Source organism: Molossus molossus, unplaced genomic scaffold (genome assembly GCF_014108415.1).
Source record: "Molossus molossus isolate mMolMol1 unplaced genomic scaffold, mMolMol1.p scaffold_m16_p_23, whole genome shotgun sequence".
Classification (NCBI taxonomy): domain Eukaryota; kingdom Metazoa; phylum Chordata; class Mammalia; order Chiroptera; family Molossidae; genus Molossus; species Molossus molossus.
In genome coordinates, this window is record NW_023425359.1 from 7,943,399 (window position 1) to 7,970,357 (window position 26,959).

At 46.9% G+C, this 26,959-nt stretch overlaps 1 protein-coding gene across 1 annotated transcript; it reads right to left on the minus strand.

Annotated features, from left to right (window-relative positions):
* Window positions 1-26,923, minus strand: URB2 (URB2 ribosome biogenesis homolog). Its single transcript, XM_036277694.1, has 10 exons — window positions 26,814-26,923; window positions 24,850-24,988; window positions 22,522-22,698; window positions 17,401-20,728; window positions 14,226-14,386; window positions 12,321-12,431; window positions 10,529-10,771; window positions 7,797-7,884; window positions 4,305-4,444; window positions 1-362 (listed from the first exon to the last, which is right to left on the minus strand). Exons 2-10 carry the CDS (start codon window positions 24,973-24,975, stop codon window positions 165-167), a joined length of 4,572 nt encoding a protein of 1,523 aa, XP_036133587.1. The 5' UTR covers window positions 24,976-24,988; window positions 26,814-26,923; the 3' UTR covers window positions 1-164.
* Window positions 26,924-26,959: the final 36 nt, after the last annotated feature.

Genomic DNA, 26,959 nt, shown 5'->3' on the forward strand with positions numbered 1-26,959 from the left:
CGTATTTCATAAAAAGATATGTTAAAAAAATACTCAGTGTTGAAAACATGGCTGTAAAATCCAGTATGACTATTAGACAATCCCAAGAGGACTTGCATGTATTTCCCGTCGTGACAACATCTGCAGTCCTCCACTCGCCGGGTCAGCAGACCACGGGGGGCGCCTCAGGCGGCGTACCTCTTCTCGCCCTCGTGCCTCGCCCTGTGGTACTTCACGTAGTCGCTGTGCAGCTCCTTAAAGACATCTCGGACCCCTGGCGGCAGCGAGGCCCGCAGGAACTGGATGTCCGGCTCGATGCAGAGGTCTAGGATGAGGTAGATGCCCTCCTGCAGATGGCCTTTCACCGCCGGGATCAGGGTGACCTGGGGAGGGACACCGCCTCTGTGAGCGCTCAGGCAGAGGCCAGGCCTGGGAAGCCCTGACAAGGAATTTCAACGTCTGCCTCCAACTTGAGAAAAGATATTCCTTTTAAAGTGTTTTTTTACATACGACTGACAGAATGAATATTCACATCTTAAAAGTTTATATTTTGGGGAAATAGAAGCCAACTCAAGTGAACAAAAACCTGGAATAAAACATCAAAGGGGTAGCGCCGCATACATAAACACACAATGCCTGTGTGTCTACCAGGGGCATTGAAAAACTGAACTCGTTACATTTAAAACTCACAGTAAAAGCTGCCAGCACCTGGAAGCAATGTTTGCCAAGGTGAGAGCCCACCTGCCCCCGGGGCAGGTGAACAGGAGGGGAGGGGCAGGCTCCGACACTCCAAACAGGTCACTGCCACACCTACATTAGCAACTGGATCACATGAGACCACCCAGGATCACATGTGATTTGATTGCCACTTAATGGGTATTTTTATTTCCATCAACAGTAGTACAATGGGTCCTCAATTCCTAACTGCTTCACAATGGTTAGATTGGCCTGTGCCTAAAGGGACCAATTTCTTTCCTGAGACTCTGTTACCTAAAATCTGGAGCACGGCAGGTGCATGGACAGTCCAGCTCCAACTTGGCTACACTGACAATCGTGCACAAACTGTCAGATCGGAGATTCGGACTGACAGCAGACAAGAGGCGAGGAGGCCCCACTCGCATCTGCTGCAGCTACTCAGGTCTCAGCTGAGCCTGGAGCTGAGCGGAGTCTGAATGCCCAGCGGAAAACAAACAGCATTGGGACGGTCCCAGCCGAGAGGCCTGCGATGTGGCTGATTCTTTACTAAGTCCTGATGAGGTCACCTGCAAACCACAATGCCTCTCTGCAAACCACAGCTTCCCACGAAGACGTATCTCATTCATGGGGAGGAGTTTTGAGTCGCCAAGGCAACCACTGGGAGGCAGATTCCTAAAAAGGCCATTTGTGTCTGTCATTAAAGGATGCTCTTCTTCAAAGTCATGGTCATTTTCACATGATAGTTCACAAAACTTGTGACAAGATCATCTTAAATCGTACTGTTTTACCCTGGCCAGTTTGGCTCAGCGGTTAGAGTGTTGGCCTGTGGTCTGTAGAGACCCAGGTTCGGTTCCCGCTAAGGGCACGTACCTCAGTTGCAGTTTGTCCCCGGCCCTGGTTGGGTTGTGCGGGTGGCAGCCACTCGATGTGTCCCTTTCACATCGATGTTTCTCTCTCTCTCTCCCTCTCTCTCCCTCCACTCTATCTGAACATAAAATAGAAAAATGTCCTTGGGTGAGGATTAAAAAAAAAAAATTGTACTGTTTCATGAATAAGAACACTCAGGGACGGAAGGTACACTGCCTTGTCTGTGGATTTCACAGAGAGCCATTAGGGAGAAAAAGAAAAAATAAAACAAACAAGACAATTGAAAAACAAAAGAAATCCTTAATCTTACCAGTGGGGTGAGGATTTTTAAGTTGACCGCTCATTCATTCATTCAGTCATCACACACTGAACAAATCATTCCACTGCCGCAGTGGCAGACCTGAGGCCACGCTCGCTGCAGTTCCTTTGCACGGACGGTGTCATCAGGGCGGCCCAGGGCAGAGAGCTCTGGCAGGCCACAGGAGGCCAGCGGCTTTGAACCCACATGACTATCTCATCTTTATGTTTCAGGAAACTTATTTATTAAACAAGAGAAAACAGTCAATTTCTACAACACTAAGATCACTGGCCAGTAAATAAAAACGTCTCTGAGTAGCTCCAAAGAACCTTGGGCAGGATGAGCAGCACAAACTATTACTCTACCAGGGGTGGGGAACCTTTTCTCTGCCAAGGGCCATTTGGATGTTTATAACATCACTTTTGGGCCACACACAATTATCAACTTAAAAATGAGCCTGCTGTATTTGGTGAGGCTAATCTGGAGAGGCGTGTGATGTTAGCTGGTATTGATTTCCAGGGCCTCATATGGCCTGCGGGCTGGACGTTCCCCATCTCTGCGAGTCTAAGTGATCGTGGAGGAATAGCTGTAAATCTGATCTACAGGTAAAGAGAAAAGTGACCATAAAGGAATTTCCTGCCTCGTCTCCACGGTGACACATCACTGCATGGAGGGACCAAGATCGGCAGGAGTCACTGCTGCTTCTGAATAACACGGTCCCACCCAGTCATCTGCTCCAACTACAGACAGACCTTCACCAACACCCCCTCCACAGAAATACGAGGAGAACACAAAGGAGGGTTACTTCGCTCTACTCACTATCTAGTAGTAATTAATCTTAAAAATGTCTTTCTGGTCTAGAGAGATTCACAGCTCTCTCAGTAGAAGCCTCTAATGCATATGGAATATTTTCTGCATTACTACATTGAAAAACAAACGAAGATAAAGCACAGACTCTGCTGCCAAGGGATTCTGGGGTACTACAGCCTTAGATAATTCCCAAGGCCTTGGCTTTCAAGACTGAAATTTAAAAAATAACTGATAAGCATAAATTAGACACAAATAATGAGGCCAGGAAACCAGAGACTTTTCATAAAGTAAATCTCAGAGTAATAATTAATGACTTAAGGGTTCAAATCATTGCCTCCCTTCTTGGCCCTTAGTTAAGTAATATCACTGTCTCATTTTATTGTTCAGTGAAACAGAGAGTTAAGCCAGCTTTTCCTTCCGCAGACACTTACATATTACTGACTTGAGTGCTTGGAAAGTATCAAGAGTCTATAAAAATGCTAAATAACTCCAAGGAAACCAAACGCCAAGTCCACGTCTCCTTCAAAGGATGCTATGAAGGGTCCTGACGTATCCCCTGTCCCTCACCGGCCAACTGCCCAGCCACGACAGGCATCTCCACTGGCCCAAGTGAGCAGGGCCGGTTGGTCTGAAAATTGTTTAGTGGTGACAGACCCCTCCCGCAGCAGGGTCGGAGGAAAGCTGATGCCACGCCAGGGTCTGTGAGGACGTCCGTGCGATCTAATGGCCCCTGCAAAACGCAGCATCTCTAACGTCCCAGTTTACCAGTGGTTTTAACCTTGTTCTGCTGGGATCTCCAGCACGTCACCCACTTTGAGGGTCTGAGAGCAGCTGAGTCACATGCACAGCAGACCCCGGGAGCACAGATCCAAGAACTCCTGCAGCCGAGGGGCCCAGGATGCCTCTTTCTAGTCGCCAATAAGCCCGGTCCTATGAGAGCTGCTGTTCTTGAACCTAGAGAGCATTTCATCTCCCTGATTACCCAAGAGACCAGCCAAAACAGACCCTGAGGTTCATGCTGGGCAAGAAGGAGACCTAATAGTTACCAGCACTGCGGTCCTTGGAATGCCACTTCATCCCATCCTCCACAGCCCTGCAGGGGGCTGCCCCACACTGGGAGACGTGCAGGACACCCTGCCACAGCAGAGGATGAGCAGAGCCATCCTCCACAGTCCTGCAGGGGCTGCCCCACACCGGGGGACATGCAGGACACCCTGCCACAGCAGAGGATGAGCAGAGCCATCCTCCACAGTCCTGCAGGTGCTGCCCCACACCGGGGGACATGCAGGACACCCTGTCACAGCAGAGGATGAGCACAGCCATCCTCCACAGCCCTGCAGGGGGCTGCCCCACACCAGGGGACGTGCAGGACACCCTGCCACAGCAGAGGATGAGCAGAGCCATCCTCCACAGCCCTGCAGGGGGCTGCCCCACACTGGAGGACGTGCAGGACACCCTGCCACAGCAGAGGATGAGCAGAGCCATCCTCCACAGTCCTGCAGGGGTACTGGTCCACACCGGGGGACATGCAGGACACCCTGCCACAGCAGAGGATGAGCAGGCCCAAATTTGCTCTTGCCGCTTTGGTTGAGAAGTCTGGCTACAAAGGACTCCAAACAGAAGCACTTGGTGAGTGGCAGTGAACTCGGCTTACCTTCTGCACCTCCGCCACATACTGGGCCACCATGAAGGGGGAGAACACCGTGAACTCTTCAGCCTGGGCTGCGATGTGGCTATACATCCTCTCCACCAGGCGGGCACACTCCAGGAACACCGGCAGGTCGTCTGTGCTTCCTACACAAGCAAAGTGTTTCCAAACCCATTAGTTCAAACCCATGTGCTTTAATTCTTCTAATTTTATACTTTTACTATAGCCCCAAATTACTCAGACCTTCCATTTTTCCCACTCTTTAATTAGCTTATTTTACAGACAGAACGAGGGAGAGACGATGTGTCCAAATATTTAGCTGAACAACAAAGGGAAGAACAGTTAAAACACTCAAGAGTGCGTGGTTGTCTAAGTCTATAGAGAGTAATCAAGATTTTTAGGATGAAATACAGGGTAGCTGTGTAGATTTTTCTTTTATAGGCATATATATGTGTGTGTGTATATGCACACACACAAACACACACACGCAACTCAATTATCATTACTGTCTTCCCAGTTTTCTTTTTTTTTTCTTTTTAAAGAATAGTTCATTGATTTTTAGAAAGAAAGGAAGAGGGAGAGAGAAACATCGACTGGAGAGCACAACACTGATCAGCTGCCTTCTGCACACTCCCCCACACCCCCCCCCGACATACAGCCCCCCCAAACACCCTCCACACCCCCCACACCTCACACACACACACACACACACACACACACACACACACTGGGGACTGAGCCCGCAATCTGGGTATATGCCCTTGACAGGAAATTGAACTAGAAACCTCCCGGCACACAGGATAACGTCCAACCAGCTGAGACACACTGGCCAGGGCTTCCCAGATTTATTTCTGATTCCTCGTTTTTTCACCTTAAGGTGACAGGGCCATCCAGACCCTTCTTCACAAATCCCACTCAAGAACTTGAACCGATAAAGAAATCAAGAATCCTAAAATGTTATTCACAGCCCAGGTTAAAGCAGCTCCCCCAGGCTTCCACAACAGAGGCCACAGGCCAGAGCACCTGCCCTGCTGTCTTCATTCACCAGAGTGATATACCCATTTTCATAAAAGTCTAGAAAATGCAAACAGATTACAGTGGCAAACACAGACCAGCGGTCGCCTGGCGCCGGCGCCAGAGTGGGGAACGCACTACAAGAAGACTCTTGAGAGGATGACGCAAACGTTTGTTTTGACTGTGGCGGGGGTTTCTGCACGGAGTCACCTATCAAAGGGCATCAAACTGTATACGTCAAATGCATGCAGTTAGTTACTCATACATTATGCCTTAATAACCTTGACTTTTAGAATGTACAATGTCTTTTTAAGACCTTTATTATGCATACAAACATCTTATATATGTGCAATTTTTCTAGATCGATGTAATTTCATGAAATTATGTAAACTGCTAACATTCACTGGATATCTGAACAGGCAATGCACCCTAGTGGGGCATTTTGATATGGAATATATACCATTTCTTCTCTTTGGAGACTGCTCAACACACACATGCACTTCACAGCATGATGCCAGATTGAATGTGTGGTCATTAAAGAGTGCTTTAGATACCAACCAAGAGAGTAGATAGTTAAAATTCTACTCAGGCCACGAACATGTCCGGGAACTGTCTCGGCAGATTGGAGTGACTGAGCGGCACCGACACAGAGGCAGCAGAGCCACGCAGCACAGGGCCCAGCTGCACAATGTGCCCCACGCTCCCTCGGAACAAAGGACACACGTTCAACTGCACGTAGAACACGCCTGTGGCAGCGTGTGACCAGGTTTGCTCCACTGCTTGGTGAGGCTGGGACCAGGCTCCCCCACACTGCTGCTTCCCATGTCCTGCCCAGGCAGCCTCACGAGCTGGGGCAGGGACTGCTTCTTGCTGAGCTCAGACCTGACCTTAGAGGCCTCGACACGGAACTGTAGTTGGCCCCACCAGCTGACCAAGGCTAGCGTGGGGCCTGGAACCTGTTCCCCAATCCTGCTCCTAAATATATTCACAGTATTACATGGAGGTATCCTCTGCACCAGGCAAGGGAGAAAGCCAAATACCTAACTGTGTAATCCCTGACTAATCCCCGCACCAGGAGGAGGGAATTATAGTGCAGTGTTGACTATACCTTTTCTCTTTCCTCAAAAGTCTATTGGGTTAAGCAGTTATACCTTAAATCTACAAGTCTGAACCTATTGAACTGATTCACACTGGCGGGGGAGAAGGTGCATACCACTCATGTACAGTGGAATCTCGCTTCTCGAACTTCATTTGTTCTAGAAGGTGAGCATTCTAGAACACTGAAAACTGAAGCATTTTTTCCCATCAGAAAGAATGTAAATTCAATGAATCTGTCCCAGACCCCCAAAATGATTCTGTTTTAACCTTTCTTATATACAGCACATGTCTAAATATACTGTTTAATCTATAAACACTTTAAAAACAAAAAGGACAGAAATGCAAATTAAAATCTAGCAAAAAGGAAATGAGATATACAGTAAAAAAATAGAAATTCAATAATAATAAGCAGCAACAAACCAAAAAAAACACATGAAAATACTCAATTTCCTGAGATGTTAACAACGTGAGGTTTGGCGGTAAACTGCCTCCTACTCATGCACTCTCTCCTCCATCCCAAGCGACGCATGAGTGACCATACAGGTGTCAGCACGAAAGGGCTGTCAGGTCGAGAAGCGAAGTGTTTGAGATGGGAGACATTCGAAAAGGGAGATTTGACTTTATTTCTAATCGGCCCAGAACCACTGGTGTCCTCCCTGACACCAGCTTGACTTAAAACCCTTCCTCTGATTCCCAGGGCTGCCGTCACACACCCTATCCTTGTGCTTTGCACACTGCAGCGCACGAGGCTGGTCCATGCCATGCAAATTAGAGAAAGCGCAATATAGACAGTCTCACTTTGTAGTGCGCATTTTTCATTAATAAGAATCAATCCCCAAATTAAAAATCTAGCAGGAATCAACAAACTTCAAGGGTGGAAAACAAGCTGTATATATAATTTATGCGACTGCCATATGGCGACTTGCTTCATGGGTAAACAAAGAGAACTTGGCCGAGACGGGGCTGCACGGTGAGTTCCGGGAGGGACTCGTCCCCTGCACAGATGAGGCCGCTCTACAACTGCTGCTTCCTTTCCCATTAAAATGTGAAGTCCTCAAGGCCAAGACTGGGGCTATAGTCGCTTTTAAATCCCCTTTATACTAGAGCAAATACTTCCTGAATCTAGATACCATTTTTTTTCCCCAGAAAAAGAACTATTTCAATTAGGAGACAGCAAATGTATTCACTATTCTAGACATAGTAAAAAAGTGTGACAGTTTGAAATTTTTTTAAAAACTTGTTTTCCGTATTCATTTGATGATCTGAGAATATTTCTCTGACTTAAACTCAACTGGGTGGTTTTCTTTTCACTAAAGTATATGGCCAGAGACACTGCAAGATAAACACATCTGAACTCATGCAGCTTATACTGTGACTCAGAATTACCTTTATCTTTTTGCCGTCCTTCATGCATCACTGAAGACACCAACCTATTGAAACAGTTCAAGAAAGAAGGGATGGCTTTCAGCATTACCTGTAACAAAAACAGACAACAGAAAATAAAAGTATGAAAGTAACTGTTTATTTCAACTTCTCTTTAAAGGAGCTCATCTTTGTCCGGCCCGTGTGGCTCAGTGGTTGAGCGCTGACCCATGCACCAAGAGGTCGCCGGTTCAATTCCAGGTCAGGACACATGCCCAGGTTGTGGGTCCAATCCCCAGTGGGGGGCATGCAGAAGGTGGCCAATCAATGTTGTCTCTCATCGATGTTTCTATCTCTCATTTCCTCTCTCTCTTAAAAATCAATAAAGGAAGAAAAAAAATTTTTTAAGTAAATAAATAAAGGAGCTCACCTTATTTCCTTCTTAACCTCACCTATCAGGAGAGGCTCAAAACAGGTGACTTCCTTCTGCCTGGACCTCCCAGGGAAATTGCTCATCCACCTTGACCCTAACACTGAAGGCCTAAGGTAGGGCTTCCATGCTGCATAATGTTAGGAATCTAACGGAGCAAGCCTAGTTTAGAATGTGCTGAATCTGTGTCTTTTACTATAAGCTATTACTAGTGTATTCTGGAAGTAGGCAGAAATAAACAATAAAAGGAAAATAGCCAATGTATTTAAATAAAACTGGCACTGGAAAAAAGATTACAAAAAGCAAATCTATTTAAAATAAGGATCAAAACTTCTCATGTTTTAGTGATAAAAAGGGCTGGCTGGGACTTTATCTTGAAAAACGATATTAAAAATATAAAACATGCTTATTTTATACTCAATCATCCTTAAATCATGATCAAAACCCCCACTATCCAATAAAGCAACTACAAACAAGCCACATGTGGCTACTTATTAAAGTTAAAATCAGTTCCAAGTCATATTGTTCCTAGATCACATTTCAATTGGTCAAGACACAAGTGGCCAGTGGTTACCCTGCTGGACAACACAAATGCAGGACATGTCCACCACCGCTGAAAGGTCCTACCAGACAGCACTGCTCTAGTTCTTAGAGTGAACAAACAATAAATCCAGCGTTGGAATTCTTTTCTTTGGTATAATTTATCCAACCAAATTCTTGGTAACATAACATCACATTCTTTCCATCAAAGTATAAACTTTTGCAGTGTGTTCAGTAAGAGATCATTTTTGCAAAAGTATTCCAGAGCTTCATCAGCTCCTCCGTGGATCTGTTAATCCTCTGCTATCATAGAACTAAAAGCACACAAATCCAGAGCCAGACTCTCTGAGCTGCCACCCTGGTTTAACACGTGATCTTGGACAAATCACCCAACCTTTCTGTGCCTGTTTCCACATCTGCAAAATAAGATTACTAATCGGTAATGAGAATTAAATTGTTACAACATGTGAAGTGTTTAGAATAGCACCAGCTGCTCATCATTCTCCTGGGTGCTCTGCCTGGGCCTTGGGCTCACTTCACATCATCCATCCCCTTTAGATTTACCTCAACAGATTCTAGCCTGGTGTTTTTATCAACTTGTACCTACTTTACACACTGCCAACACTGACCATGCACCACACGGGGCCCCCCTTCCCTCTCTTTATCCCACAGGCAATATGAGGGTGAGCAATTATTAGTCATGTCATCCCTAACTGCAACACCATGTCAACTCTCTCACTAAACAATCTACTTCTGCTCAATGGTATTTGTTATTGGTTTTGCAGATTCACATGGCTGACATGACTTTCCGTGGCTGCATGAAATCCTGCGTCTTTTGCAGGACCTGCAATTTCAGCCTGTAATTGATTGCTATTGCATTTACACTGAACGGTCACATAAAACTCTGACAATCTGCAGGGAGATGCAATAACAAAGATGCGGACAAGACAGGCAGGGCCAAAGGCAACTGCTAAATGGGGAAGGCACTGGAGTGAGGCCCAGGATCATGAGTGCTTAGTTTGCCAGAGAACAAATGTTTTAAAAACTGCATTGCTGGCAGGTCTCTAACCTCAGATCATTAAAACGCTTAAAACTATGTGAATGTGTCTGTGGGCAGAGGTCCACCTTGTTTATGAGTCCCAAGCATCCCATGTACAGAGCTGACACTGATCAGAGAAATCCAGTCTTAAACCTAAGACAGACTTAGCTGGACAATATTGGTCAAATCACTTGGCAGCTCTGAGCCTGTTTATCAGTAAAATGGGATTACCACCTACTGCTTCAACTTGCTGCAGAGGTGAAATGAGACACACAGCAAGTGCTCAATAAATGTTGGCTGAACTGGAATCTTTTCTATGCGGCATTTCTATCTAGTGCCGGTTTGATTGGAAAGGCAGCATACTAACTGGAACTCAGCATGCCTCACTCTCCACACCCATTTGAATTATATACCCAAGAAGCTAGGCGAGTGAGTGATATTTAAAAATGTGATCTGCAAAAATGGAGTAATTTCTAACGAGCTTCCTTAAATAGCGAGAACACAAACACTGTTACATTGTTCAGTGTCAGATCCAACAAAGATGAACTCACTCCAACAGCGCGATGGGAAGGTGAAGCATTTCTGTGCTTGAGAAACCACTCTGGCCCTGGAAATTACGGGAACCAGTGGTTTACTTAACTAATCATTTTTATTATCCTGCAACAGTGACGTTTCACTGCTGCTTTTCTGAAGGCAAAATCACCCTGCTAACAAAGGAGAGGCTGCCTGGCGCCTGGTCCTCCTCACCTTCGGGTGACACTGCAGGATTGAGAAGAGCACGTTGTGCACCCGCGAGAAGACGCTCCCGTAGGCGGGCGCCTTCAGGTGGTCCAAGGGCACGGTCAGCAGGATGCTGAAGGCCAGGCTGACGTGGTGAGGGTTGCTGATGACCTCCTCCCCGTGCCGCAGCAGTGCAGCCAGGACGTCCAAGACGGGCTCGACCACCGCCAAGGGCACAGGCTGCTCCTGACAAGCCTCTCGGTTTCGCAGCTACAGGACAAGAAGGAATAAAGGAAAGAAAATGAAGGTGGTTCTAAAAGAAATAACACAAAACCTGAAGCAGACAGAGGTAAGAATTGAAGTGACAGAAAAATGCCCAAACTCCCGAATGCACCGATGTGGCCAGTGGGCATTCTGAAGTAACAAGGAAACCAGTGTCCCATCTCCAAGGGTGACCACTGTGGACTTGGCTGTTTTGGGCCACACAGTTTGCTGGATTCATCTGTGTGAGCAGTAATTTCTCATCAGAGTTGATTCATCCAATTTATCAAAACAAGGAAACCTCTCAGCAGACACACATAACAGTATTTCCCTGCACAGATCATTAGTTCTACATGACTACAGCTAAACTTCATGCATCACCTTTCCAAACAATCGACTCTAGGTCACGATACTCCATTACTGGTCTAGAGCACAAGGAGGACAGACTCGAGGTGAGGCACCTGCAGCCCTCCTCCCTCGGGAGCCACCTGGAGCGGCACCTCGGCCAAGGCCTCGTGGGGCCTGTCTCTCACAGTGCCGGTCTTTCTCCGGGTGCTCTGCTGTGCTAGCTTCGCGCGGTCCCGCTTAGGGTTAGCCAAGCCCTTTCCAGCCGAGCTTCTATCACCACAGACCTACACGCACACGGCCAACACCACTCACAAGCCACTGGCCCCTCTTCTCCGACTCCCCCCCATACACACACACTAGGCAGAGATGGGATTCGTCTACTAACGTGCAGATTCCCAGGAAAACAACAGAGCAACATAACAGAAGAAGGAGAGAACAGAAAGTCTGTTCTTTAGACCCTCGGCCCTATGAATATGCTAACACAGGGCAATTCTCTCAGTTAGCACAAGCTGAGCGTGAGGCTGATAAGGATGGTAAGAAAATAGATGTTCTTTTGCACCAAAGTACAGTACTGATGCCAGACGTCAGAGGACAGAAACACTGAGACAGTCCCAAGCTGAAGTCAGCACTTGTTCTAGTAAAACAAAGTCCTGTGATCACTGTGCAGTCACCAGGTGGGATTATAACAATAATCTACCTGCAGCATTGCTCTCCCAGTCTATAAAGCCACTTTTTTCTCACTATATTAGACTTTAATCACACACACACCCTACAATGAATGAATACACTAAACTGACCACAACATTTTGTGGGGCAAAGAAAGCTCTAGAATTCCTCTCATCTCATCTGTACAGGCCTCCACAGAAGTCTCCTCGGTCACCACATTCCTTCCATCGCTGCCCATCTGAGGGTCACAGCCCAGCCATGAGGCAGCAGCCCTTCGCCCATGGCAGCAGTGACTAACCAGAACTAATGTGTGACCTCCTGGATGTTAATGCCATTAAAACCAACACAGTCACCCAGAAAGAAAAAGGCTTCTGCAATGACCCTGACGTGTGCAGACAGACAAAAGACAGGACACACAGGGACGAAGAGGACCCTGCTTACAGCCATCTTCAGCCCCCTGGAACTCTGTGTAACACCGGAGAAGGGCAGAAGCCAACCCCTGCCCTGTGCGGACAGGAAGAGGGGGACGAGGCGGGACACTCACAGTCAGAGCCGTGACTATCTGGGGGCACACACCCCAGAAGAGACTTGCTTTCTCCCCACTGAGTGAGCAGTTCAGTAGCAACTTGATCCATGTGACAGCCGACGAAATGGCCTAGGGAAAAAGAGGAAAGAGTTAGCAGAAACAGCCCCCCTCGCAGAAGTCCACCTTGGGAAGAAGCCAGTCACTGGTGCTCGAGTCACAGAGCAGAGCCCATTAGAACCTAGGTGTCAGGGGCCTGGGGAGACCTGGCTGGGTGAAGTCCTGAGAGTGATGCTCTTTATGTCACCAAACAGGGAATGAATGAATACGATGAGCAGAACTGAGCAAGTAGATGCATTCAATAGCATCTCACTAAACCAAACATGTGTAAGTGTCAGGACAGTGAAGTGAAAGGCCACAGACGGGCACAGTGATTAAACACAGATCCCATCTTGTCAAGACAGTGCTGGGGCAAGGCTGGCTGCAACTGACCAGGGCAAGAACGGTGAGTGCTCATGGCTAAAAGGAGGGGCCAGAAAGAAACATGACCAGGTAAACACTGGATTAGGTGCTGTGCTTACAGGTGATGGTTTTAAACCATGAGAAGGGAACTCCGTGGGAAAGAAACTAACTTGACTGAGTGCCCATGCTGACCCTATGCTGGGCATTTCACGTCATCAATTGCAGCCTCGCACCAGCCTCTTCTTCCTCCCCTAACACTGCAAACCCGCAGCCCAGATTCCGGCTCTGCCCCTTGCTTCCTCTTTCCCTCTCTGGCTCCCCACCACCGTCGGCCGCCCGGCCCCTCCCACGCTGCTGTGGGATGTACCCACACACCGAGGCCTGCCTGCTGGAACCTCCCTGCCCCCACCTTCTCTCACACACACATGCTCTGCTCACTGGGCTGTGCCCACACCACCCTCCTCATCTCCTTAGCAATGTGCCCCCATTTCAGGCCACCTGACCCAAATCCTCCTCATCTCTAATGCTGGGCTCGAGTCTCACCAATTCCTCCGAGAATCTGCTCTGACTATCCAACTAGCTGGTATAGAAATGTATGGCTTGTACTTCCTCGGCTTGCTGAAGGGAAGCCCAGAGGCCTTCGCAAAGCTAAGGCCCGATCACGCTGCAGACACACAGCAAAAACCTCCAGGGCTAGGCAGTCTTGCGATGGCACAGAGGAGCTGGCCCCGGCCCAGGAGACTGAGTTCTCTCTGCTGCCCCATTCTAATCCAAAGTAACGCTCCAGCTCCCTCCCACCCAAATCAAAGCCCGATTCCTATCATTATAATCAAGAGTCAAGAAACCACTTGTGCGACAGAGAAAGTTTAGACAGAACCAGAGAACCAAGCCTGTAACCCTGGCCCCGTGGCCTTCTTCCTCCTGTGCGAAAGAGGACATCTGACCAGCCCAGTGCCCGGGGCCACTAGAGGACTGAATGCCAGTGTGGGCCCCATGCAGAGGCTCCAATCCAGGACACCAAATGCCGTGCGGGACTTTATCAGCAACCAGCAAATGCACCAAGGTGCACAGGGCTGAAGGGCAGCTTGTGGACCTGAGTGATTCTCAAATGGGATCACTACTAACCAAATCAGTACAAATTTTCAAAGTGTGATGGGGAAGGTCCTAAGAAAAGGATGAGCAGAATTTAACATTTTTATGTGTCTTTTTTGAGTAAGTGACATTTAGTATGTAATGTAACAAGAACAAAAATGTAACTGGAGAAAGTTCCCCTTTGAAACAAAGTCTCCTTATACGGAGGGCCCGGGCCTCCAGAAGCCAGAGCTGCCTCCGTAAGCTCCCTCTGTGCCTCGAATCTCTCTTGGTTTCTGTGTTGGTTTTGGGGTGACATGGCATCTTACATTTTCCCATTTGAGCTAATGTCATTCACACGCCTGCCAGACAAGGGAGGAAGCAGCGACCCACCGGCGGCTCTGCTTTCCACGCGTTCCTGACACCCAGTCCTTGGAGGACACACCGCATCATCGTCCTGAAGTCCTCTGTCGTCCCGACCTCTAACATGTGGGTGAACAAGGCTCCCAAGTGAGGCTCGATATCCCGAAGTACCTGGGCTGGAACTGCAGGATCTGCGTGGAAGACGGGACAGACAAGGGGAGGCAAAATAAATTACAGCAGCCACATCATGAAGCGTGCACAGCCACGAAGCCACCGTTCGGGGGATGGAAATGCAGCGCGACGCCTCGTACACAGTGCCGAGGGGAGCCTGCAGGTGCTCGGCCGTGCTTAGCCAGGACCATGGCAGACAGGTGGCTGTTCCTTTCTTCACAGTCTCTTACTTTCCTCAAATTCTTTTGTAAAACCAGCAGGGTCACAGGGTGCACTGGTACGCTTAAACAGATGGGCATGTTGAACAGATGAAAAGAACCCTAAAGCTTCCACAACTGTGTTGTGGCCATCCAGTTGTCTCTCACACAAGGCAGGAAAGCCTCCTAATGTCCCTTGGTCCCCAGGTCCATGGTTTCATAACAGAGCCTGAAGTTGGGACATCCAAGGCCCTTTACAATCTGACCTCAGCTTATCTTTTCAGCCATGTTTCAGCCATCAGACTATCACACATTGCCAGGCACCTGCTATATCCCAATCTTTTCTTACTAAGTACAGCAGTGAGAGCAGACGGACCAACGGTTTTGAGAGATCTGGGTCCCAGTCACCTATAAGCTATAAGATCCCAGACTCATGACCTCTCAGCCTCAATTCCCTCACCAGTGAAATGGGCACAACAGCACCGATTGCTGTGGCTGGTCGTGCAGAGTGAGGACGACACGGAAGGTTCGGTGCTAGCGCACCCCCATCTCCACCTGGCCACCTGGCCTCCTGGCCTCCAAGGCCACTGCTTACAAACACTCAGCCCGCATGCACCCTCTCAATCTCTAGTCCCACAGTCTGGTTCACTTCACAGCATTGCATCATCCTGACACTTCTGTGATTTGTGTAAATGTCTATTTACTTAATTATTCAGATAGATCCAAGTTAACACTTCATCTCCAAAAAGGATATAGATCCACATATATAGCAAGCATCTTTAAAAGTGATAGTTTCTGTAACTGAATTAAGGTAGTCTAGTCCACTGTCATTTTTTTTAATATATATTTTTTATTGATTTTAGCGAGAGGAGGGTAAAGGAAGAAATAGAAACTTCGAAGAGAGTTCCGATTGGCTGCCTCCTGCACATCCCATACTGCAACCTGGGCATGTGCCCTGACCAGGAATCGAACCAGTGAGCTCTCGGTGCCTGAGACGACACTCAACCAACTGAGCCACACCGGCCAGGGTTCTACTGTCACTCTTTTGAGTGAAATAGCTGAGTAACTCAAGGACAAAGATGGCCCTTCCTTTGGCCCTCTCCCTGCCCGAAACCTTGGGCTTCTCCTCACTTGGCATTTCTTCCAGACCTCTCACATTCTGGTCCCTAGCAGCTCAGGTGTGAGGCCTGGACCCGAGGGGATGCCCAGGCCGTGCTCTGAGGGGCAGTGGGGTGGCTGGCTCTGTCCTTGGACAGCCCTGACTGGAGCTGTCCCTGAGGTCTGAGGTACCACAAGTCCAGGAACACACTTAGGACTTAGAGACCACCTCAACACTCAACTTGGAGGGGCACAGGAGGACTCAGTATTCTGTTTCACAAAGGGGCACAGGGCCAGGGCTCAGACCACCTGCTGCCATTTCTTAGGACGTTCATTTAGAACACCGTAATGGGTGTTAATAAAAGACTAAATTTTAGCCTCCATTAAGAAAGTGAACATCAATCCCTGAGAGTCGCCGACAGTAAGACAGCATGTTCCACCGAAGCCTCTCTGACGACCCACACTCGGGGCAGAGACAGAAAGGCCACAGAGAGGGGCCCACAGCGTGCGACTCGGGCCTCAACACTTCAGTTCTGACGCAGGCCCAGGCGACCAGGCACTTTGCCTCCTACATGTAACACTTTCGTATTGGAGCTCGACTTGGCTCCTCCTCACCCATCACAGCTTCTCCACTGGGAAGCAGACACGTTGGCATGCGTTCTGAGGGTCAGGCTTGACTGACCGTCACCCAACCTCACCTCAAAATATCCTAACTGACCAGCCCAGTCACTCCCCAGTAACAACCAAAACGAAAAGAAACACGCACCAGCTGCAGGGGTGACATGTGCTATCTGAAACAGTTAGGGATGAAATCTGGCCCATTAACCTTTGACCTAGGAGACAGCACATGGGATCCTCACACATGAAGACACTGGCTGGCTCTGCAGCCTTGTGACATCCCACTAAGACACCTCGATGACACTGTGGTGCTTGATGGCTGGCACTACGCTGAACCCTAGGGGGTCAAAGTCCTGCCCCCAAGGGATTTTATGAGGTTCCCTATAAATTAAGTCCTTGTCATTTTTCAAAAGTTGGCACATTCTGTATATTTCTTAGGCCAATGGCTGGCACTGTGGATCTGATGCAAAGAGCCTACTAATAAGAATGCAATGATCTATAGTGACCACCCAGGGCCAGGACAGATAAAAGCTGGAAAGAGAAGTAGAAATTTCAAAACTACAAACTAGCCCTGGCCAGTTTGACTCAGCGGTTAGAGCGTCGGCCTGCGGTCCGGAGAGACCTGGGTTCAGTTCCCGCTAAGGGTACGTGCTTCGGTTGCAGTTTGTCCCCGGCCCTGGTTGGTCGTGCGGGTGGCAGCCACTCGATGTGTCCCTTCACGTCGATGTTTCTCTCTCTCTCTCCCTTCCTCTCTCTCCCTCCCACTCTATCTGTACAAAAAATGAAAAAATATCCTCGGGTGAGGATAAAAAAAAAAACAAAAAACTACAAACTAGTACTATCTCCAAAGTCAGTGAAAAACCAAGGTGCTAAACAACAACCCTAGAAGGCGACCATGTGTGTCAGACACAGAGAAACTGGGGGTGACGGCCGAACTGTGCAGAGTGCAGACTGGGAAGGAATGCCTGGGGAGGGGAGTTTCTCACCACTCACGGGGTGCACCTTTTGAAATGAACACCTGTTCCTAAAAGGGGAGGGGCTGCAACTCACCTTGCAGGATGTTTCACTAGTTTTACCAAAAGCTCTAGGGCACAGAATTAGCGCGAAAGAAAACACCTTACCTGCGAGAACTTTTCTCACAGAATGAAACACGGAGGTAAAAACAGAATCCTTCTTGGGGTGTAGTTCTGGGGCCAAAAAGAAGAGAGTTAAAAACCGCACAGCTGCCTGGAAAGACTGCGTGTCTCCTGCTAGAGCCGGCAGCTCCGCCAGCACTTGAGAGTAAACCCTCTGGTACAGGGCACGGTGGGCGAGCTGCATGTTGTCCGTCCCTTGAGAAATCTCTGTCCCCTGGGGCCTGGAGTGCTGGCCCACGTCTGCCTCCAGCAGCGTGCTGGCTGATGAGATGAAGGTGGGGGGCAGGCGGCCCCGCGCCCCGGGAGCCACGCAGAGCTGGAGCTCGGCGCCCGTCTGCAGCACCGCCTGCTGCAACAGCCCCGGCAGCGCCTCGGGAGCCTCGTGCTGCTGCTTCCGCTCCCTGACAAAAGGCCCCAGGACTTGGCACAACTTGGTCAAAGACACCAGAAGGAGCTGCCGGCCCAGAGGATTCTGATTCTTCAGCTGTTTGCCTGAAGTTGCTTCAGTATACACTCTGCACCTTGAGAGGAACGCAATAATTTTCCCAAAATTGAGCACCAAGCTGAGCTTCATCTGGACAAGCATCTGCATTAGCTGTTCTAAGAATGTCCCCATTACTTGGAGGAGTTCCAACCAAGAGGGGTCATCCCCATCAATAAGAAACCCACTACTGGCCCTGAACAATGAGGTCAGCATGATTTCAAAAATATCACTGACGTACATGACCTTGAGCACTGAGCGGGCACTTCTCCCTCTTTGCAGGTAACCAAGAAGCCTGTAGCAAGTCATCAGAAACTTTAGGGTCAGTGAGGAGGAGCAAGAGCTCCCCAGCTTGGTGATAGCCAAGGACAGCAATAGAAGGAAGCAGTGTACGTGATAGGGAGCCATGAGGCTGTCCAACTGTAGAGTAGAAACGACTTCCAGAAGCCCCAGGATGCTCTCCAGCTGCTCTTCCTCCAGCTCAATGGGGAAGTCACTCTTGACCAAGGATAATAAGTTCTGGGCAATTTCTCCTCTTGGTTCTGTACCTTCAGGTCCAACTTTGGCAAATCTGGTTTCCCAATGAGCCACACCCATGGGGTCCTTTTCAAAAAGCCAGGGCAGCTGCTGACTGAGAAGCCTCAGGTCACTGTGGGCCCCGGAACGCAGAATGCTAGTACACCTCTCAGTTAGGCACATTAAGAAAGCAGAGTAAAGGGACTGCATTTCTGGGAAGAGAGGGCTGTGAAGCAAGGCCTCAGATATTTTTTCAAGTGTAAAGTTCGGCTCTTCGTCTGCTGAGCCTTCCTGGGCTTTATTCATTGGCAAAGTGCTCAAGAGGATACCAGCCAGGTATCTCACATCATCTGGACCAAGATAGGACACCAAGATTGTGAGATGCGACACAATCAAGTGCCAGTGTGCCACAGGGTACGTGACATCACTCACTGTCCCAGCCTGGCCATCCCAGGAAGCCGTCGTCCCCCTACTCAAGCTTTCTCTGCCAGAACCAAGAATGTAGGCAGCATCACCCCTCAAAGTTTGGAGGGCTTCTTCAGAATGGAAACTGGTTTGCATTAGAGTCCTTTTCATTTTCTGCAGGTAGAGCTGTTCTAAGCAATACCTGCCTAGTGAGTGGAACTGCACTGTAATCTCTTCAATCTTCTTCCAATGGTGTGTTTCTACACCTGGGAGCAACAAAGGAAGGTTCGAGATCTCCAGAGAAACACCTGTGAAGGCCCCAGACACAGCGTGATACTGGCTACAGTTTAAACTGAGCATGGTGTCAACCTGGGCCCAGGTGTGAGAGAGCAGCAGCGCAGAGTCACTGACCTTCTGCAGCCACAGCTCCAGCTCTGGGCCCGGGGGCTCCAACAGAAGGTCCAGCAGGGGCTTTACGAGCTCTCGGAGCATCCTCTCCATTGTGCCCTGCATCCGTCTGATGACGGGCAGAGGTGAGCTGCTGTCCAGGCTCCTCATATTGAACATGACGCAGTGCAGCACTGAGCTCAGGGACAGCGCCTTCAAGGCCATGTCAGCATCGCCCTGCAAATAAGGCAAGACCAAAGACTGGAACTTCTCCAGCACAAGGGACCATGTGTCCAAGATTTGACTTAGAGGCAACTCCAGGAGGCACTCACAGAGCACCGTGGAGGGGCCCGCGGCCAGCACTGGCTGCCTCAGCGCTTCAGCAGCCGGACGGCAGATCACCCCCAAAATCTCCTCAAACAATTGTGGCACTTGTCGGAGTTTAACATACGTCTGGAACAGAGTGTGAACAAGGGCCTCCTGGGCCTTTTTGGTTCGAAACTCTATTACATCTGCATCAATCCATGCTGAGGCCAACAAGTCATCCAGGTCTGGCTCCAGGATCAAATGATTCAGAGACATCAACACCTTGAGGCAGCGGAACCAGGCTGGCACCGAGGCCTGTGAATGGTTTATCAGCAGCTCGGCCACACGGCGGTAGAAGCAGAACTGAGCCTCTCCGTGCCGGATCCTGTCGGCCGCGATGTTGTAGATGTTGTTGTTTGCCACGGAGTTTAGCAGCTGCTCCACAACCAGCAGTTCTGTGGTCCAGTCCGATGTGGACAGGGCTTGCAGCTGCTCCTCCTGCAGGTGGGAAATCCTCAAGCAGCCAAACAGCCTGGGAAGCACCTGGAAGCAGAGAAGCTGATTCCCCTCCTTGAGGTATGAATCTAGAAAGAGTTTGTACAGCAAGGCCACAGAGTTGGCCACGACAGCAGCATGAAGGGGTGGTTCGCAGTAGCCAGCATCCACCAGCCTGGCAATCACAGTGTCCATGGGAGCCAGAAGAGTCTTCATGGCCCCCATCTTTGTGTCATCCTGCTGCTGGTCCAAGAGCTCCTCTTTGTAGGAGGAGAGCAGCTCGGGCTGAAAAGCTCCACCTCGAAGCATGGCCTCAATCTGACTCCTAAGGTCTCGGCTCAGCGCCTGTCGCAGCTGGCCCTGGCCGGCCTGTGTCCACGTGCCCCCCGAGAGTAGGTGCCTTAGGACCAGGCAGGGCTGGAGCAGATGCCCAGTCACCTCTCCAAAGGCACGCCTTGGGTTGACCTGCTGCTGTTGGATCAAGAGGTAATGGCCAAGGGCCAAATGAATGACCTCGAATAACAGGGCCACCACAGCTCCTTCTGGCTTCCTGCAGGCTGACCGGCACAGCTGGCTCAGCAAGGCCACCATCAGCTCCTGTCTGGCCGTGTAGATGACAGCAAGGGCAGGCGTCGAGAGGATGCCCTGGCAGCAGCTGAGCACGGCACAGATGTTTCTTTGGGATCCAGAAAGAGAGAACTCGGCTATTCTCTCATTTATGATCTGGGCATCAAGAAAGAAAGAAAACGCATTACTGACCCTAAACCTACACATATACACAAAAAAATACAACAGAATCAATCAACTCACTCCTTGCCTTCATCTTGATGAGAACACCACATTATCACATCTACGTGAACTTCCCTCACACATCCTTCACCTACCAATATAAATTCGTAAAAGGGAGCAGAGCAGTGTCTTAGTAAATCTGGCTGTCGCTTTTTAAAGAGCTGGATTTTATAAGCATAAACTCCAAAGATCCTAAACCTGCAATTCAGCTTAGATACTACAGGTCCATGAAAAGTGGTCTTTGGTTGTGATCCTGTAATCCAAATAACATTTTTGTAGTCCATTATACTGCTTCTATTTTTAAAGCCAAAGCAAAAGGCACTCTCAAAAGAGAAAAGAAAGCCCTGGCCAGTTTGGCTCAATGGTCAGAGGGTTCGATTCCCGGTCAAGGGCATAAACCTGGGTCGAAGGTTTGAGCCCCAGTTGGGGCGCATTTAACCAAAAAAAAGAGGGGAAAAAATGTTTTCAGTTATTATGTAGTATGCAGCAAACCCAGAATATACTGCTTTCAAAATTCTGAAATCCACAAACCCCAGAAATTATGAAGGCTGGGCAGATTCCAAAATTCACTCATAGGCTAAGTGACTTACTCCCAGCATTACAGCATCTGGGAATCAAATTTACCCTAGGTGCTAAATTGTCAGTAGCCCAATGACAGGTGTGATTAATTTCTTTCAAGTAACTGCTGGCTCTGGAAAAGCTGAAACAAAAATGTCAAATTCTTAAAAGCCAATGCACTGCTACAGTGATCTCTAAATATTTCTGATCACACGACTCATCTATAACACCTTTCCCATATTTATACCAAAATAAGAATAATTTATTTATACACTGAATACCTGTACTCAGAATTAATATTTTATGTAATTATAAAGCACACATATTAAAATATGACTTTTTAAAAACATATGGAGACGTTGTAAGATTTTCTTCCCATTCTCCCAAAGGACCACTCAGAATAACCCACTTCAGTGCTCTTCATTCTGTTATTCTAAAAAGTGACATACAAGTTAGAACATAATTTTAAGAACCACTACAGCCTGTGCAGCATCAAGCAGCTCAACTACTTAATTCTTCTGTTAGCAGCCTTTATTGGTTTCCTCTTTCTTCCTGCACACATGGGGCCATGCGGTGTGACCATGAAGAGCACACGCTTTGCAGTCAGGCAGTCTGTGCCACTTACCAGCTGTGTGGCTGTCAGCAAGTTACTTAACTTCTTGGAGCCTGGCACACACAAAGTGCTCATTATTAGTGCTTTTTATTGTCATCAGCTATTCTCAGAGTATTTCCAAATATTCAGTCTCATCTGAGACTTCAAAATTACTTTCAGTCAAGAATTTTGAGGAAATTCCTATCCAGATTCTGGTCTTTGATCTCCCTTCAGGTCAACAGAAAGGTTTGGGGGGTGGGAGGGGGCAGGCATCACAAAGTCGCATCATTTGCTAGCAATCTTTTCCAATTAAACAGGTCATCAACAACCACTTCATGAAATAGCTCTAAGCTTTTCTTGAGTATTAAATAACAAAGTACTTAGCACAATATAAAGTATACAAGACTCATTCAATAAATACGAATCATCATTATAATTCTAATAGTATTTCCTTCTCCCCTACTCTGATATTTCCTGCATCTTGATAATTAACCCTAAAACAAATAAGCCTCCAGCACTGCCAGGAAATCAACAGAGAGGCACATAACACACACAGGAGAACACAACAAACTCTTACCTTGACAAGGGAAATCTGGAGGTTAATAGTCTTTCCATTCTTGAGGAGGTTCTGCAGTTTTTTGCTATGCAGAATGTTATCTATATAGATCCAAAGCCTTTCAACAATGTCTTCCTTCAATTCAAGTTTTTTCTTATAAAACGCAACTAATGACTGTCTCGCCCAATCAAGTAATACCTAAAGTTGGATGAAATAGAGTCTGAAAATAAATGAATTTATTTACCAAGAAATGAAACCACTGAACATATTACAGAGACATTCCATGTACAACCAAATCCAATTGTCAGGGAGCACATTCTCCTTTATAACGCCTTTGGTAATAGTACATTACCAAATGTCTTCATACCTTCAAATGTTTATGATGAAAGAATAAAAATAATTTTGTCTTCTTTTGAGGCCAATAAAAAGTTTCAAGTAAAACTCTAACAGTTTCTTCTAGCTTCTCTATATAGTTAGCTAAATGTCTAAAGTTAGAAGCACAACAACAATTGCTCAGAAGAGCTACAAAAATGAAGCGAAAAGGCAGAGTTAGAACACAGGGGTTTGTGTTCTGGCTTCCCATGTAGCTTAACCTCTACATCTACGTACCTCATCTAGAACAGAGACAGTCTTCTGTAAAATACGGCACAAGTGCTTTATGAAAAGCTGGACATATGTAATTGCCATCATTGTGACATGTTTCCTTATTCATAAACTTGAGAAAAGGTGATTAGGCCTCAGTTCACAATACCAGAACTATCGATAACAGTTTGAACAGTGACAGATGCTAAAAGGAAAAAATCTCTCAAAATAAGGGGAGCAGAGAGCTTGATCAAAACGCCTGCCATGATCAGAAAAAAAGAATGAAATCTTACTATTTGTGACAGCATGGATGGACCTAGATGGTATTATACTAAGTGAAATAAGTCAGACAGAGAAAGGCATATACCATATGGATTCACTTATATGCAGAATATAACGAACAAAATAAACGAAAAAACCGACTCATAGAGAACACACTGATGGTTGCCAGAGGGGAAGGGGTTTAGGGTTCTAAGAAACTAGGTAGAAAAGGTGAAGGTATTAAGAAGTACGAATTGAGCCCCGCCGGTGTGGCTCACTGGTTGAGTCGACCTGTGCACCAAGAGGTTGCAGTTCGATTCCCAATCAGGGCATATGCCCAAGTTGTGGGCCCAATCCCCAGTGGGGGGCATGCAGGAGGCAGCCAATAGATATTCTCGCTCATCAACGTTTCTATTTCTCTCTCTCTCCCTTCCTTTCTCTAAAATCAATAAAGAAAAAATACTTTTTTTTAAAAAAGTACAAATTGGTAGTTACAGAATAGTCATGGGGATGCAAACTACAGCATAGAAAATAAAGTCAATAATATTGTAATAATTATGTATGGTGCCAGGTAGATACTTGAAATATCAAAGGGGGGTCACTTTGTAAATTATATGATTGTCTAACCACTATGATGTACACCTGAAACTAGTATTAAATAATACTTAATGTCAACTATAATTGAGAAAAAATTTTAAATGCCTGTCATAACTTCCCCTTTGTCTCACCCTGTATAGCACTTGCCAGGTGACTGTCAAGCTGCCAAGAATGTCAGGTACAGCCAGTTTTAGAAACTACTAGATATGCTAGTGTTCTACATACTACACCTCATCATTTTAACAGATGTAATCTGTCTTTGACACATTTTGTGCTGTCTTCGTTAATACCAGTGTGTGTGTGTGTGTGTGTGTGTGTGTGTATATATATATATATATATATATATATATATATATATATGTTCTTGAACCCAATTTCATGAGCTCATCCAAATACACTTAGCCAAATAAGATTGAGAAATGTTAGCAAAGAGCAATGGCTTTCTTGGTCCCTAATCCGTTCCTAGAATGACTTAATACAAATACTAAAGCTTTCCTACTTCCTAACCTTCAACTCAACAAATTCCAAAGATGTTTAACAAAGCTCCAACAAGCAGTTGCATATGAAATGTCACTTTGGATTTATAAATAAATGGAGCGACCAACACACTCATAACCTAACTTCTGTAACCTAATTCCCAATTTGTTCACTGATGCATACACTTAATTGGGAATATAACAGGTTTCCAAACATAAAAGAGATGCTAACTGAAGTTCTGCAAGAGAAAAAGCTTGTTAATGGAACACCCGACCTAATTATTACTTTTTTTTCAGAAATTACCTTCTAATCATGTTTCCTTCCCCAACTTTTTCTCTAATCTTTTAAAATTGTTACTAAATGTCAACATGCAATCTACATAAATTATAATTATATTAGGTTATAAAAATGTAAGTTTCGTGTTAAACTTACTTGTTCTTTATTTGGAAGAACACACTGGTGGGAAATCCAAGCAAAGTGAGCCAGCTTCAGTTTATCTTCCCAGGAAGTTGTCTTGCTTTTAAGCTTAAGGGAAATGCCAGAATAAACTGCAGCCATTGCTGTACTTTATCTACAATATAACACAATGGAAGAAATATATTCAAGTCAAACTCAACAGCCACCAGAAAATGATCATTCCATATCATATAGTCTACATAATATATATGTATATATGTATTCCTTTAATGAATTAAAACACATCAACAAAATTGTTGGGCATAAATCTGTACATAAATTGCTAGGACACAGGAATTTTCTGGGGAAAATTCAGATAAACATAGGCAGAAGATAGATTGCACACATAGGTATGGGTATTCCTGCTATAATCAAACATCACATCCTCAAAAGTGAACGTGCATGAATTAAACTGAGCAAAACCCAAAGTGTTCAAATTATTTGTGGTTCTAGGTTGAAAAATTAGGTTTCTATACAAATATCCTAAAATATACTATGTATTATGTATTAGAAACAGCTCCATTAAGTAGTTAAAGTAGCGAAACGAGCAGTATTTACAGAAAGTAATATTCCTCAAGTGGAAAGGAAAAATAGCATAAACCCAGTCCTAGTGAAAGTACTTTATTTCAGCTGCAACAGTAACTTCCCACTATAACTTTATTTGTTAATGTATAAATTTACAAAGACATACTGCTTTCAAAAAGACTCTACAAAATATAGCTACACAACTAAGACTGTGAATATAGAATACTATAAAATCATGAACATAAAAGGAAAACAAATACACCAGCTTCCTATAATTCTATGTAACTAATGTAAATGTAGTTTTGAGTTTCCTAAAAGTCGTAGTAAAAACAGGAAACATTTCTGGTTAAGCCATTTTCATTACATGAAAGTATATGTCAATTCTTCAAGAGAAACTTTTTCATGATACCAAAATAAAATTATCATAAGTAAAAACAAACTAGGACAACAGAAACACCAAAAAAAATCGCAGTCCTATGATTCTAATATAAAACTGTCAAACCTAAAGAATTTTCAGTTGGCCCTGGCCAGTGTGTTCAATGGTTACAGCGTGGGCCCTATGCACCAAAGGGTCGCGGGTTCAATTCCCAGTCAAGAGCACGTCTGGGTTGCGGGTCCAGTCCCTGGTCCCTTTCAGGGCATGTGTGGGAAGTAACCAATCCATGTGTCTCTTTCACATCTATGTTTCTTTCTCGTTCTCCACCTCCCACCCCCTCGCCTCCTCCCCTCCCTTCCACTCTCTCTCAAAATCGGAGGGGGAGGAGGAATATCCTCAGGCAAGGATTAAAATTAAAATAATTATAATTTCTAGCTGGATCATTTGCACTTTTTAAATCTATGGGCCCTTAACAAAGACCTACCTTCAGAACTTGCTCTCAACAGGTAACTATATAGGGAATGAGCAAACACCGGGAGCACACTCACACTGAGCAAGGTATCCTTCACTCTACTACAGAGAACAGGGAACAGTCAAGCGCTGTCATCTTCCTGTTTTGTCTAAATATCCAATACCTACCAACTAGTTACTTAACTTGTAAGTTCAATATGTTTGTAGCCATCGCCACTGCTACAACGTATTTAAAAAGTGTTTGCAGAACTGGCTACAAAGACGCCAAGGTACCCTCCCGGAATCTACCCACGGCCGCTCTGGGTGGTCCCCAGCGGTCTGAGCAAGGGGTGGGAACAGCCCAAAGCGGACGGCAAAGCCCCGTTATTCCTCACGCAGAAGCTGCTAACGCGGCTACTCTCTGAACCTCGAAGGAGCGAGCCTCGAGGGCTCTCGCCCAGCGCGTAACCCAGGGAGGGCCCGGGCCGGGGGCGGAGGGTAGCCCCGGGTAACCAGCTCAGCCTCCCGGTTCACTCTGGGTAGGGGCCGCGGGCGGGGATGGAGGGCCGTCCCCAGCTTAGGTGCTCACCTCCAGGCCGATCCCGGTAGGGGCCAACCGGAATGCGGTCCCCAGGTGAGGGGCTCACGTAAGGCCCCGCGCAGCGGGCGAGGACGGAAGGCAGTCCCCAGGTTAGGGAGCTCACTCGGAGGCCCGGCCGGGATAGGGCCCGCGGG